This window comes from Perna viridis, chromosome 4 (genome assembly GCF_037379345.1).
Source record: "Perna viridis isolate PV_CMFRI_1.1 ecotype Kerala chromosome 4, ASM3737934v1, whole genome shotgun sequence".
In the NCBI taxonomy this organism is placed as follows: domain Eukaryota; kingdom Metazoa; phylum Mollusca; class Bivalvia; order Mytilida; family Mytilidae; genus Perna; species Perna viridis.
This window is the reverse complement of record NC_142448.1, coordinates 38,742,312-38,755,804: the sequence shown is the minus strand read 5'-3', so window position 1 is coordinate 38,755,804 and position 13,493 is coordinate 38,742,312. Positions and strand designations below refer to the sequence as shown.

At 34.3% G+C, this 13,493-nt stretch overlaps 1 protein-coding gene across 2 annotated transcripts in view; it reads left to right on the top strand.

Annotated features, from left to right (window-relative positions):
- The first annotated feature begins 2,953 nt into the window (after positions 1–2,953).
- LOC148620014 (uncharacterized) overlaps positions 2,954–13,493 on the top strand; it is a 31,538-nt gene continuing 20,998 nt past the window's right edge. The window contains exons 1-4 of one of the 2 annotated variants that reach the window (XM_088580511.1): positions 2,954–3,095; positions 5,470–5,623; positions 6,687–6,840; positions 8,420–8,510. In XM_088580511.1, coding sequence (XP_088436637.1) covers positions 2,996–3,095; positions 5,470–5,623; positions 6,687–6,840; positions 8,420–8,510 — 499 coding nt within the window. In that variant the 5' untranslated portion in view covers positions 2,954–2,995. The remainder of the gene's footprint in view (positions 3,096–5,469; positions 5,624–6,686; positions 6,841–8,419; positions 8,511–13,493) is intronic. The other variant, XM_088580512.1, reaches the window with a different exon arrangement.

Here is a 13,493-nt window from a genome sequence, read left to right as displayed (position 1 = left end):
GACTGTTTTGATATAAAATAAACAACTAAATTCACCCAAACAAAACCAGCTATAAATCACAAATGGTTAAGTATTAAAAACATCAATATATCTGTAATATATTTAGAAAATACATTTATCTCTCTCAATCTTACGACAAAAATTTCTACCTCTCTTTATCACTGAGATGCAACAGTTGTCAACTCCAATTTTATTTGATAATATTGTTTTCTTTATGTCAGTTGTTGTCTTTTCAACCTGACACATAAACCAGTGCAAAGGACATCTTGACTTTCATATTCGTTAAAGGGGTGTGGATATGCTTATGCACGCTTTGAGATCGGAATTTGGCACATGGCATGTTATACAAGGCGATGACAATTGAAAGCGGTCAATACTCTGAGACGAGTACGAGCGAACCCTTTATATTTTGTAGGTCAGTTTTAGACAAAAAAGACCATCGACCTGACACTATGTAAACCTTAGCAGTATGCGAGATGAATATTAAATAGAAAACGTCTGGCTGAAACACTTCAACACGGCATAAATATTTGCCAGAATTATGCAATTTCTTACTTGACTACCTTTCAAATGTTCACACAGTCTTAAAACAAAATTGTTATTAAAGTTCAGATAAATAAAGCAAAGACATCGCTTAAAATAATACCAGTAATTAAAAAAAGCCACCAAGTTACAAGACAAAACAATTCAATATGGCAAATAAAAATTGTAAACATTTTTTAAAATCTTAAAACGGAAGCTATCACAGCATTCGTACATTTTGTTATATTTCAACATGATTGCATGTGTATGTACATGTATACTTAAAATTAATTATAAATGTCCTGTATTATTCGGCTCGCATATTGCAGGGTAACTGTCAAATGTTAATTAATTAGTTTGTTGAATAAATTGCAGCAATTATGTTCCTTCTTAACCGTCGTCTGCGATTACATGTACTTTCAAGTGTGGGAGGAAAGGTTGAGTTGACCAATCAAATTGCATTACCCCACATCGTGGAAATACAGTTACATACAAAAAACGCGAAGCGTCGCGATAACCGAATCTATGAAAGTCAAGATTTATTATTGAATAATATGACAAAACATTTGGTGTGCAATGTAATTGGTTTTATTACATTTCTTTATTTTAATCTTTAAATACATAAAATGTTCTCCTTGATCTGGTCTCAAATTACGAGTCACTCAAGATTTTTTTGTTATTTACCGATCTACTTCTCAATAAACATTTTTTCCACTACTCATTCCTTATTGTTTACCAGATATAAAAGTTAATTTAAGCTGAATTGGTTTAAAAGTGGTACTAATTAAAATAAGGAGATTTAGAAATTTTAAAGAACAAGGAACAAAAAATCATGATCAGGGGACAAAGACTAGATCAGGAAGGCATATAGACAAGAATACCACAGAAAACGCAAAAAACGTAATGTGACGTGAATAGTGTGACGTGAATGGAGTTTTTCTCAAATATTAAAAATCAAAATATGATTTTCAAAAAGGTCTACGCTTATTCCACAAAAACTCGTCTATGATAATTCTATGTTATGAAATGTTACTAAACATCTCTTAAGGTAGAGCATACCTATTACACGGAGCATTCTATTCTGTCATCTTGCAAAATGATACAGACATATATAGTTTTTATAAACTAACATTGTTTGAAATGGTAAAAAAAATGTTTTGCATTATGTCAAATATTTGTAGAACGGAACTATTTCTCATTATTTTAGGCAAATTTATACTTCTGGACACTGTACGTGATTAGACAAATTATGCTGATTTTCAAAATGTTTTATTTATTTCCGACTTGAGCATTATCATACTTTTTAAAAAAAATGCATAATAATTTTTGAAAAAAACATCGTATATAAGAATTATGATTTAGCAGAAAAGGGGTAACTTTGACCCCAAATATCATCAGCTTAAAACAGAAAAAAGAGGCGTTATGATATGCCTTTGCTCACATTTTTGACCTGGAAAAAAGTCAGTTTACAGCCCCGTCACTGCTTTAAAGAGATGGATTTTTCAAAAGATTCATTATTGTCGCCTATGGGGAAAAATAGAATTGTTAGCCTCAATATAGATTTTTCGCTTCCAGTGACTATCGCTCAGTTTCATTATTCAACAGCAAGTTCCTTGAGACAATAACCTGTCTTAAAAAAAATCTAGAAAATTTAAATTACACCTTAAGTTACTAACCACTCCAATTAGTCGTGTTGCTTTGTCCAGTATGGATTTCAACTAAGCCACTAAGGGGATATCTTAAAATAATATTGGACGGGTTTTTGTGGTAGAAGCGTAGACCTTCTTGAAAATGATTTTTTGATCTTTAATATTTGAGGAAAACTCCATTCACGTCACCCTATTCACATCACATTATGTTTGTGCATATATGAAAAAAAATATTGACTCAATGTAAGTTTGATACATCTTCCAAGACCCCCCCCTTTTTTCATTATCAAATGGTCGTCCCTTAATTTTCTTTTGCATACAGACTAGACGAGAATTTCATGTATATATCACTTTATATGTTATAAACATCTGGGTTAAAATAATTCTCATCGTGTACCTGCGTCTCATCGTCCAATTTTTAGGGCTATTAATTCTCTGTAAGAATCGGGCATCTTATTCAAAACGGTATCCAAATGCAGAAATGGCATTGATTTCTTTTAACATGTAAGAGTCAGTATTTTGAGGTATAGATTAAAAGAAATACATTACATGTATCGTCATCAAACTTAAGGGAGATAACTAACTTTTCACTATCATTCTATTTCGGCTATTTGAACTAACTTTTCTGCATCCGCTGACACTTTTAAGACGAACAAATTAAAAAAATCGTCTTAAAGACACTATATGTGTCCATATGGTCAAATACGTGTGTTTTAAAAGTTTAGCCTGTTTCGTATTTTTTTTTTCAATTTTGCCTGAATTTTACAGATTGAAACCCTGTATGAAGCCCCAAGCTACAATGTATACTTTGATAGATTATTAGAATGTCCGGCGAAACTGTTTTTAATTCGAGACGCTCTCCTGTTATTTGTTGTAATGGGTGTGCGGCTTCGACTCAGCCTTTGGCATCACAAATAGGAGTAGGTAAGCAAACATAATTCTCAAATGTGCATTCAACAAAAATAACAACAATAATATTTATTTAAACTAACGTCCTAAATTTTGACACGTATAATGTGTTCAGACTATTATGCCATGGATTATATAACCCAATTTTAAAATCTGGTTTGATTTAGTTATTCTTCAAATAGTGATTTTCTTTTAAAAAGTGACAAAAGAGATGTTTCATAAAATGCAACAAAAGTTTAGATTTACACGCTCTCCAACTGTTGGAAGAGGTACCATGCGGGGTTATACTTAATTTTAAATATAATCCCTTGATACATTTAGACTTACCTTTTTCATTTTAACTTGTTGTCTTCCTCATAAGATGTACTACTACAGTAGCGTGCCAAATGGGAATGCAATTTTAGTTCACCTGCATGAAAGCTATAGCCATCTCTTGGCGTCCGTCGTCGTTTACAATTTTCAAATCGCTTATTTCCCGTTACTACCAGACCAACTAGAATTAAACTAGGTAGGAATTTTCCCTAGGGTATTCGTCAAAGAACAGATTTGGGGATTTTTGTTCCGTCTAAAAAACATGGCCACTGTTATAAAAAATAAAATATAGGGGTCAGAGAGGATATCCAAAATTTTGGGATGGGTTTGGCGTGATGAGATCTATCTGTGGTCAAATTTTTGTGTGAACCTGTTAAGCCATGTTGGAGTAATTGCCCTTTTTCGACGTTTTTTTGCGCTATTTTCAATGTTATTGCTTTCAAAAATCTTCTCCTATGACACTACTCGACCAATTAGAACCAAACTTAGTAAGAGTGGTCCAAAGGGTTTTTCACATAGAACTGAAGTGGGCAATTTGATCCGTCAAAAAACATGACCGCCTCTACTAAAAATTGAACGTAGGGTCAGACAGAAGTTTTTTATATTGAAAACATCACCAAAACCGTTAAATTTGGCAAAATTCTGACTGGATAAGCAGAATTATTGCGTAAATCTGTGAAGCCATGTTGGAGTTATTCCCCTTTTACGACGATTTTTTGGGCTGTTTTTTTAATGTTATCACTTTCATGCAAAAATATTCTCCTAGACTACTGGACGGAATTCAGTGAAAGTTGACACTGTTGCTCCTTAGGGGAGAGCGTCGGGAATTTTTATCCGAGACCAAAACTTGCCACATTTACAAAAAATAAAATGTTGCAATCAAGCAATGTGTGCGATTCAGGCTCTCTAGAGCTTCTATTTTTATACTGCCACGCGAAGTGGCAAGATATTTTGTGACTATCACACAGAATCTTTTCAAATATGAATATTGTAAACCTGTTCAAGTATAAAGTTTGATGAAAATTTCATCGAAAGAGATATTAAAGAAACCCCAAAATATGTATGTCGCAGTTGCAAGGACGTATCCGAGATTTCAGGTTTCTCTTATTCTACCAACAAACTTTTTTGACTCGCTTCGTTCGGCATTTAATTTTTGTTACGCCCCTCCCCAACCTGAAATCCTAAATCCGTCCCTATAATCCGTATACTCATTACATAAAGAGAATATGTTGTACATTGTCTAAAGTCGTCACAGCTCCGCTTCACTGTATAAAGATTGATACAATCAAACGTTATAAATTTGATTATAAACATTGCATCGTCGGGTTTTATCTGTTTAGTAATAGCCTGCATTCGGATCCAATCTTCTAGACTACTGAACATACATCTTCAACGGACCATCAGATATCAGCCATATATAGAGAGGAATTTATCTGCTCGTTATCAAACAGGCTAACATGGATGTAATCGAACATTCTGTGATTGACTTTTAAGCACCTCTCCGTCTAAGAATCAGGCAAAATGTGTGTAAGTTGTGGCACATGAAGTGAAAAAAAAATGCAGAGATTTTTAATTATTACATTAACCAATTAGTTATACCTGATAACCACCAGAAATAACCATCAAAGTATTTATAAAACTTCCCTTTTAAGATTTTGATAGGTTAAATTTAGTTGAAATGCACTACGGAAAAATGGCGGGAAAATTTTCCTGCACCCTTATGCCACAGATGCTTCCAGATAAATTTAAATAGCTTTTCAGTTGTTTTCTGGATGTAATGAATATATTTGAGGCAAAAAGACCAAAGTGAGAAAAATGATGTCACCCATTGCTTGATTCTTACACAGAATGGTAACACAGAAACAGTGGCGGGTCTAGAGAAAGGGTACCAGAAAAAGGGGGTCCGGGCTATTATCGGTCGAATTTTATACCCACTAATTCACGAAATAAACATTATTTTAACAAAAAGGGGATTACCTTCTCTTGATCCGCCACAGAATTCAATGATTTGTGTCATTGCGATAACATAGTGCTGGTTTCTAAATATCGTTTTATTTAACATTTTGCGTATGAACAGATATTCTCAAAGATGGCGGAAATGCGGCCGATGCAGCTGTTGCCATAGCAGCAGCTCTAAATGTTACAGAACCATGTTCTACTGGAATAGGTGGTGACGCTTTCTGCTTATTTTATGACGCTAAGTCGAAGAAAGTTAAAGGATTGAATGGAAGGTATTAACAACATCTGAAACGAAGATAGTGATGGATCTTCACGTATTTATCTTTCGTATGAAGTAATACTGTGCACATATGAGTTCGATAAGATGGTCACAGTGTGACAGTGATGTACATGTATGAAGATTGTTTTTTCTCTTTTTACCCTTTTCCTTACTGGTACAGAATTTGAAGATACATGTATTAAGAAGCTTTAAATGCAAGGCATGTCAGGGAAAATTGAATTATATAATGTAGGAAAATGAATCATCAAGACCGAAAACCCTAACAAACTAAACAATAGCCGCATGACAACCGTGAAAGGTATAAAATAAACGGGAAGGTGACTAAGTACATGTATTTAGCACATTCACAGTGTGTTTGTTTGCTTTTATGTCTGTTTATAGGACCGACCTTATGTACCAAATATAATTTCGTGTCATACAACGACCAAAGGGGAAGAGTAACAAATAAGTAGCAGCCTTTATAAAAAAAATCAGACAGGAAGTGATTCATGCATGTCAAACACCCACCTAAAATCAGACAGGAGGTGATTCATGCATGTCAAAAACCCACCGAATTCAGTTTTATTTCTTGTTTAGAAACCGTTATAGATCACATAACCAGTCTTAGTTTTTCATTTGGGTGCTGCGCTTTTGAGGTAAAATTTATATAGATTGTACATAAAATTAGCACTTTGCTAGAGTTATCGTTCTTGAATAGGTTTCATTTTGTTGATTTTATTGGGAAGTTAAATTGAAGTTTTCTCAAAAGTACAGATCTGAATACAGAAAGGACTATCGCCACATAAAAATATAGCACATGTACATGTAGACAAAAAAGCATCATTTAATCCATGGGTTTTTTATACACCATGAATCACCTTCCCATAGGCAGTGCCTGAATTTTATATAGACTGGTACTTAATAAATAATTTATTTTTGCCAACGTTAACAGTACTTCTTTACAGAGATGACAATGAGTGGAAACATGCCAGTTGTTTTTATTTTGACGATCGATGTGATAGTTTCGAATACTTATCAATGTAAGCACGTTGAAACTAAAAATTTCTATAATTCAGCGGAAGATGCCCATCAAAATTGACCATGGATCTCCTTGAGGGTCAAGGTTATACAGACAGTAACCCGTTTCCAGCAAACCACGGACATGCTGTTACAGTTCCTGGTGCTGCAGCTACTTGGGCAGATACCGTTGAAAACTTCGGAAGTGGAAAGGTATTCCTGTAATTTTTTTTCTCCGCCACGCGAATTGGCGAGATATGTGATAACCGATAACCTCTGAAAAGATGCGCGTCCGTCTGTCCGTCTGTCCTTCCTTCCCTTCCCAGACGGTTTCCAGATGATAACTTGAAAACGGATCTTGAATTTTTTTAAACTTTGTGCAGTTGGTAAGAAGCATTCAATACAGGTAAAGTTCAATTGTCAGCATAATCCAAAATGTCGTTCTCGGGTAAGGCCTTTTAAAAGTTTTGCTATCCCCCCTTTTTACCATTATGTGGCGGGGTATCACTAAATCCATTAATGGCCTATTTTTAATTTTTTTATTATATCATTCAATTTCAGGATCTACATGTATCTTTTTTTTAAGCAATGTGAAAATGAAACATGGTATAATTCTTAAAATGGCCAAGGACAACTACTACTACCATTAATAACAAAATTGAGTGGGTAGGTAGGAAATTATTTTATTTTTCAAAAACATTTTACATCGTGTTAATGGGGAAACAAGTTAGAATTTGTGACGAAATGATCATAAAATGTTTAGGATATGCAGAACAAAATAGGGTAGGTAGTATAGCAGGAAACAGACATGTATATTTTGTTTTGGTCCAATCATCTTGCTGTATAGCATACGTGTAATTATAATGCATGTTCGGCTAATGCCTTAAACGTTGGCGCACTTGAATTGCACGAGTAAGCATAAATATATAGACCCGGGTCAACCAGATTGCCGGGAAATTGAATACTTGAGGAGGTTTTTTAAATTCATTTTAAGGTGATTTATAAAGCTGCTCCTTAGTCTATCACATAAGACTCGTAAGAACCACACTGCACCTCTTCTTCATTAGCCTTTTGTTTACAACTGTGTTGACGTGATGTCAAAGTAGTAAGTGGGCATTACCTTGAAATTTTAGGTCTGGGTAATGCTCTCATATCAGTGCTTTTTTTTCTTGGTAGCGCACTCATTGTGTTCTGTGTAGAACTGTCAGTACATGAGTCATTTTGTAATTGCATTACCACAAGTAGGATTGGTGATCTCAGCAAATCAAATATTTATATGTCTATCTAGTCCAAGCCAAACAAATATTTCATTAAATTGAATGGAAGTAATAAAGTGGTTGAGAGAAAACCAAAAGTAAAGTATGAATCAAACAGAAAAAAAGCGCTGTTGGTAAATGCAAAAATAGTATCCTCAAAATAATTTCAATCCATCATAAGTGCACGTTAGTTATTGAGCAATCTACTTAAGACATCTTTTGCGCAATTTAAAAGAAGGTATTTGCATGAACGGACTCCACGCAGTGTCTGACGACGTGTCCTTCCTGACTATCCTAAGTGAGCTTCGATAGTTAGATGCAGTATGGGACTCGGTATCTCGCACGGTTGTTAGTATAAAAAAAGCCAAGATTCTTTGACGCGTTTGCCCATTCTTTACTATGACCGATTCCCAGAAGCCAAAGAGTACCTCCGTTCAGGCGAAAGGTTCCTTCAATAGGCGATGCTGTCTTATTTGTCGAGAAAGCTTTGAACTGATCAGTAGTTTTGATTAAGCATGGTTTGTGTTTTCTTATAGTTTACTCTATCACAACTTCTAAAACCTGCTACTGGACTTGCTGAAGTCGGGTTCCCAGTTCAACAGTGGACAGCGCATATGTGGAATAAAGGTAAAATATATATTTTCAAAAATTAGGTGTTCGTGTGAGATCAGATGATACAATTCCAATTTTTGCCAGGTCTTTTTACTGCTTAAATTCTTTCATCAACACACCCTTGAGTGTCAAAGTTTTGCATATCACATATAGTAGTCCTTGTGAAGAGAGATTGTAGCTCAAATAAAGTAGAGAGATGGAAAATTTTAATTATTTTTTATATTCACCACCATCATCCTAGATTTAAATCATTATGTATATGGTTCGGTGGTGGATTCATTTGGGGAGGGTGGTGCGGTCCAGGGGTTTGGATATCTTTATTGTTGGGAAATTTTGTGAATTTTGTGCAAATAATAGTATAGAACCCCGTTTTTTTCGGGAACCATCTCTTTTCAAAATTTCTGGATCCGGCAATGTGTTAGCAGGTTTTGACGTGTTATAAGTCAGCTGTAAAATACTTTGTTACGATGTATCCCTGTTACGAGAGGATCTGTCTAATTCTTATATGGAGCTTTACTTAACTGTAGTTATATATTAAGCTGGTTGAAATAAACAATATTTTCATTGATTTGACATATGACTTGAACAAATCATTCTGTCATTACAGCAAATGTCCTTCCCTCAAAAGATATCAAATAATATTTTGTGTATTTTTTTTCGGGTTGTGCCAACTTAACTACTTGTATTTTGAATTTACGGAGTTTTTTTCAACGACACGGACTTGCGGGCTGCAGATAAAGTATAATTTTGCCCTTTAAAGTTTACATTACTGACGCCCTCTCTTTTCGATTTCTTTCAAGAAGTGTTCCAGTTCTCTAAACCACATTTAGTCATTGAATAATAAACCCACTCATACGCGATAGGTCTTATAAGACACATTTCACTTTATTTAAAGCATAACTGTTATTTTTCGGTCTATGAAGAAATGACCTCAATCATATGGTGCACACTAGCAGGTTATTTTAAGGTGTGCACCGCGGGCATTGAGGTTATTTCAAATAGACCGAAAAAATATAAAAAAATATGTTCCATATAATTTAATTTATTTACCAAATATCAACGAGTAAATCATCTAATAAGTTTGATGACGTCAAAATCATTACAAAATTAATCTATGAGAAAACGAAATTTTTGATCCAATCAGAAACCGTGTTACTTCTGAAACTAAATTATAAGTGTTTCTGAAGCATGTAAACATGTAAGGCGATTTTCGTTGTCTTCGTGACCACATTGTGGTGGACTTGAATAGTAAGATAGAATTGTGTAAAATGCACACTGAATAATTTACTATGCCAACAAAGCTTACAAATACGGTAAATTTTGGTATACCTGGCACATATGGAAAATATTTTGCCAGTTATGTGCGACAATTGTTTGTTTGTTTGTTGGGGTTTAACGCCCGAGCAGCAATATTTCGGCTATATTCAGGCGATATGTGCGACACACGTGAGCCTAAGAGATTGCGAAATTTCTTGTTTGTCACATGACCATGACATTTATCGTAGGCCAGAGCAAAAGAATGTCTGTTTAAGTTTACCCTACTTACCCTATTATTTATATGGTTCAGTGGTGGATTCATTTGGGGAGGGTGGTGCGGTCCAGGGGTTTGAATATCTTTATTGTTGGGAAATTTTGTGAATTTTGTGCAAATAATAGTATAGAACCCCGTTTTTTTCGGGAACCATCTCTTCAAAATTTCTGGATCCGGCAATGTGTTAGCAGGTTTTGACGTGTTATAAGTCAGCTGTAAAATACTTTGTTACGATGTATCCCTGTTACGAGAGGATCTGTCTAATTCTTATATGGAGCTTTACTTAACTGTAGTTATATATTAAGCTGGTTGAAATAAACAATATTTTCATTGATTTCACATATGACTTGAACAAATCATTCTGTCATTACAGCAAATGTCCTTCCCTCAAAAGATATCAAATAATATTTTGTGTATTTTTTTTCGGGTTGTGCCAACTTAACTACTTGTATTTTGAATTTACGGAGTTTTTTCAGCGACACGGACTTGCGGGCTGCAGGTAAAGTATAATTTTGCCCTTTAAAGTTTACATTACTGACGCCCTCTCTTTTCGATTTCTTTCAAGAAGTGTTCCAGTTCTCTAAACCACATTTAGTCATTGAATAATAAACCCACTCATACGCGATAGGTCTTATAAGACACATTTCACTTTATTTAAAGCATAACTGTTATTTTTCGGTCTATGAAGAAATGACCTCAATCATATGGTGCACACTAGCAGGTTATTTTAAGGTGTGCACCGCGGGCATTGAGGTTATTTCAAATAGACCGAAAAAATATAAAAAAATATGTTCCATATAATTTAATTTATTTACCAAAAATCAACGAGTAAATCATCTAATAAGTTTGATGACGTCAAAATCATTACAAAATTAATCTATGAGAAAACGAAATTTTTGATCCAATCAGAAACCGTGTTACTTCTGAAACTAAATTATAAGTGTTTCTGAAGCATGTAAACATGTAAGGCGGTTTTCGTTGTCTTCGTGACCACATTGTGGTGGACTTGAATAGTAAGATAGAATTGTGTAAAATGCACACTGAATAATTTGCTATGCCAGCAAAGCTTACAAATACGGTAAATTTTGGTATACCTGGCACATATGGAAAATATTTTGCCAGTTATGTGCGACAATTGTTTGTTTGTTTGTTGGGGTTTAACGCCCGAGCAGCAATATTTCGGCTATATTCAGGCGATATGTGCGACAAACGTGAGCCTAAGAGATTGCGAAATTTCTTGTTTGTCACATGACCATGACATTTATCGTAGGCCAGAGCAAAAGAATGTCTGTTTAAGTTTACCCTACTTACCCTATTATTTATATGGTTCAGTGGTGGATTCATTTGGGGAGGGTGGTGCGGTCCAGGGGTTTGAATATCTTTATTGTTGGGAAATTTTGTGAATTTTGTGCAAATAATAGTATAGAACCCCGTTTTTTTCGGGAACCATCTCTTCAAAATTTCTGGATCCGGCAATGTGTTAGCAGGTTTTGACGTGTTATAAGTCAGCTGTAAAATACTTTGTTACGATGTATCCCTGTTACGAGAGGATCTGTCTAATTCTTATATGGAGCTTTACTTAACTGTAGTTATATATTAAGCTGGTTGAAATAAACAATATTTTCATTGATTTCACATATGACTTGAACAAATCATTCTGTCATTACAGCAAATGTCCTTCCCTCAAAAGATATCAAATAATATTTTGTGTATTTTTTTCGGGTTGTGCCAACTTAACTACTTGTATTTTGAATTTACGGAGTTTTTTCAGCGACACGGACTTGCGGGCAGCAGATAAAGTATAATTTTGTCCTTTAAAGTTTACATTACTGACGCCCTCTCTTTTCGATTTCTTTCAAGAAGTGTTCCAGTTCTCTAAACCACATTTAGTCATTGAATAATAAACCCACTCATACGCGATAGGTCTTATAAGACACATTTCACTTTATTTAAAGCATAACTGTTATTTTTCGGTCTATGAAGAAATGACCTCAATCATATGGTGCACACTAGCAGGTTATTTTAAGGTGTGCACCGCGGGCATTGAGGTTATTTCAAATAGACCGAAAAAATATAAAAAAAATATGTTCCATATAATTTAATTTATTTACCAAAAATCAACGAGTAAATCATCTAATAAGTTTGATGACGTCAAAATCATTACAAAATTAATCTATGAGAAAACGAAATTTTTGATCCAATCAGAAACCGTGTTACTTCTGAAACTAAATTATAAGTGTTTCTGAAGCATGTAAACATGTAAGGCGATTTTCGTTGTCTTCGTGACCACATTGTGGTGGACTTGAATAGTAAGATAGAATTGTGTAAAATGCACACTGAATAATTTACTATGCCAACAAAGCTTACAAATACGGTAAATTTTGGTATACCTGGCACATATGGAAAATATTTTGCCAGTTATGTGCGACAATTGTTTGTTTGTTTGTTGGGGTTTAACGCCCGAGCAGCAATATTTCGGCTATATTCAGGCGATATGTGCGACAAACGTGAGCCTAAGAGATTGCGAAATTTCTTGTTTGTCACATGACCATGACATTTATCGTAGGCCAGAGCAAAAGAATGTCTGTTTAAGTTTACCCTACTTACCCTATTTTTTCGGTCTTCCCTTTCACATTTTATTGATATGCTGCTTTTATCATTTTTTATCGGGCACTTAAATCCTCCCATAAGTGTCTATATAAAATATTTAAAGAAAATAAAATGAAATTACCTACCTACCTACCTACCTACCTACCCTGTTTTTTCTTCCAATGAAACTTTTGACATATATTTTTTCTTGGCCTTAGTAAACTAGCTAAATTCCCGCGCTGGCCATTAAGGAAGATCGATTGATTGATTGTTAGGGTTTAACGCTCGAACATCATGAACTTAGAACTTTCATTCGGAGTAACCCCTCCTCTATACAGAAAAAATCCCTGTTCATTTTGACTTCAATGTTGAGTTAAACATTACATTGGATAAAAAAAAAATTGTGATACAATTTACTCTGTGTCGCACATATCGAAGGCTCTGTCAGGTTTCTGAATGGCCAGTCTCTTAAACATTGATTTTGAATGATTGTTGAAATAGCGAACATGTATTTTACATGTAAGGCAGATGTAACCTATATGAGGACGAAGTTGAATATATTGATACTTTTTTTAAGAATAACAGTTTGTAATTAACAAGAATTTTTTTCTTCTTCATAATTATTATACAAAACTATAAGGTTCTAGTAAAGTCAAAACGTAGGACATTAATTGTCAAGATAATTTTAGTCATGGTGTTAGAAATATAAATTATTATGTTCTGAAAACCTTTCTAAATGCTTCTTTATACATATTTCTACAAATATTCACGGTTCCTTCCTTCACAAAACATGTTACTACAGCCATAATTTGCTAACAAAAGTGAAAATGTGCAGATTTACCAGAACAATTATTTTTGTTTGGAAAGGCAAATATTCT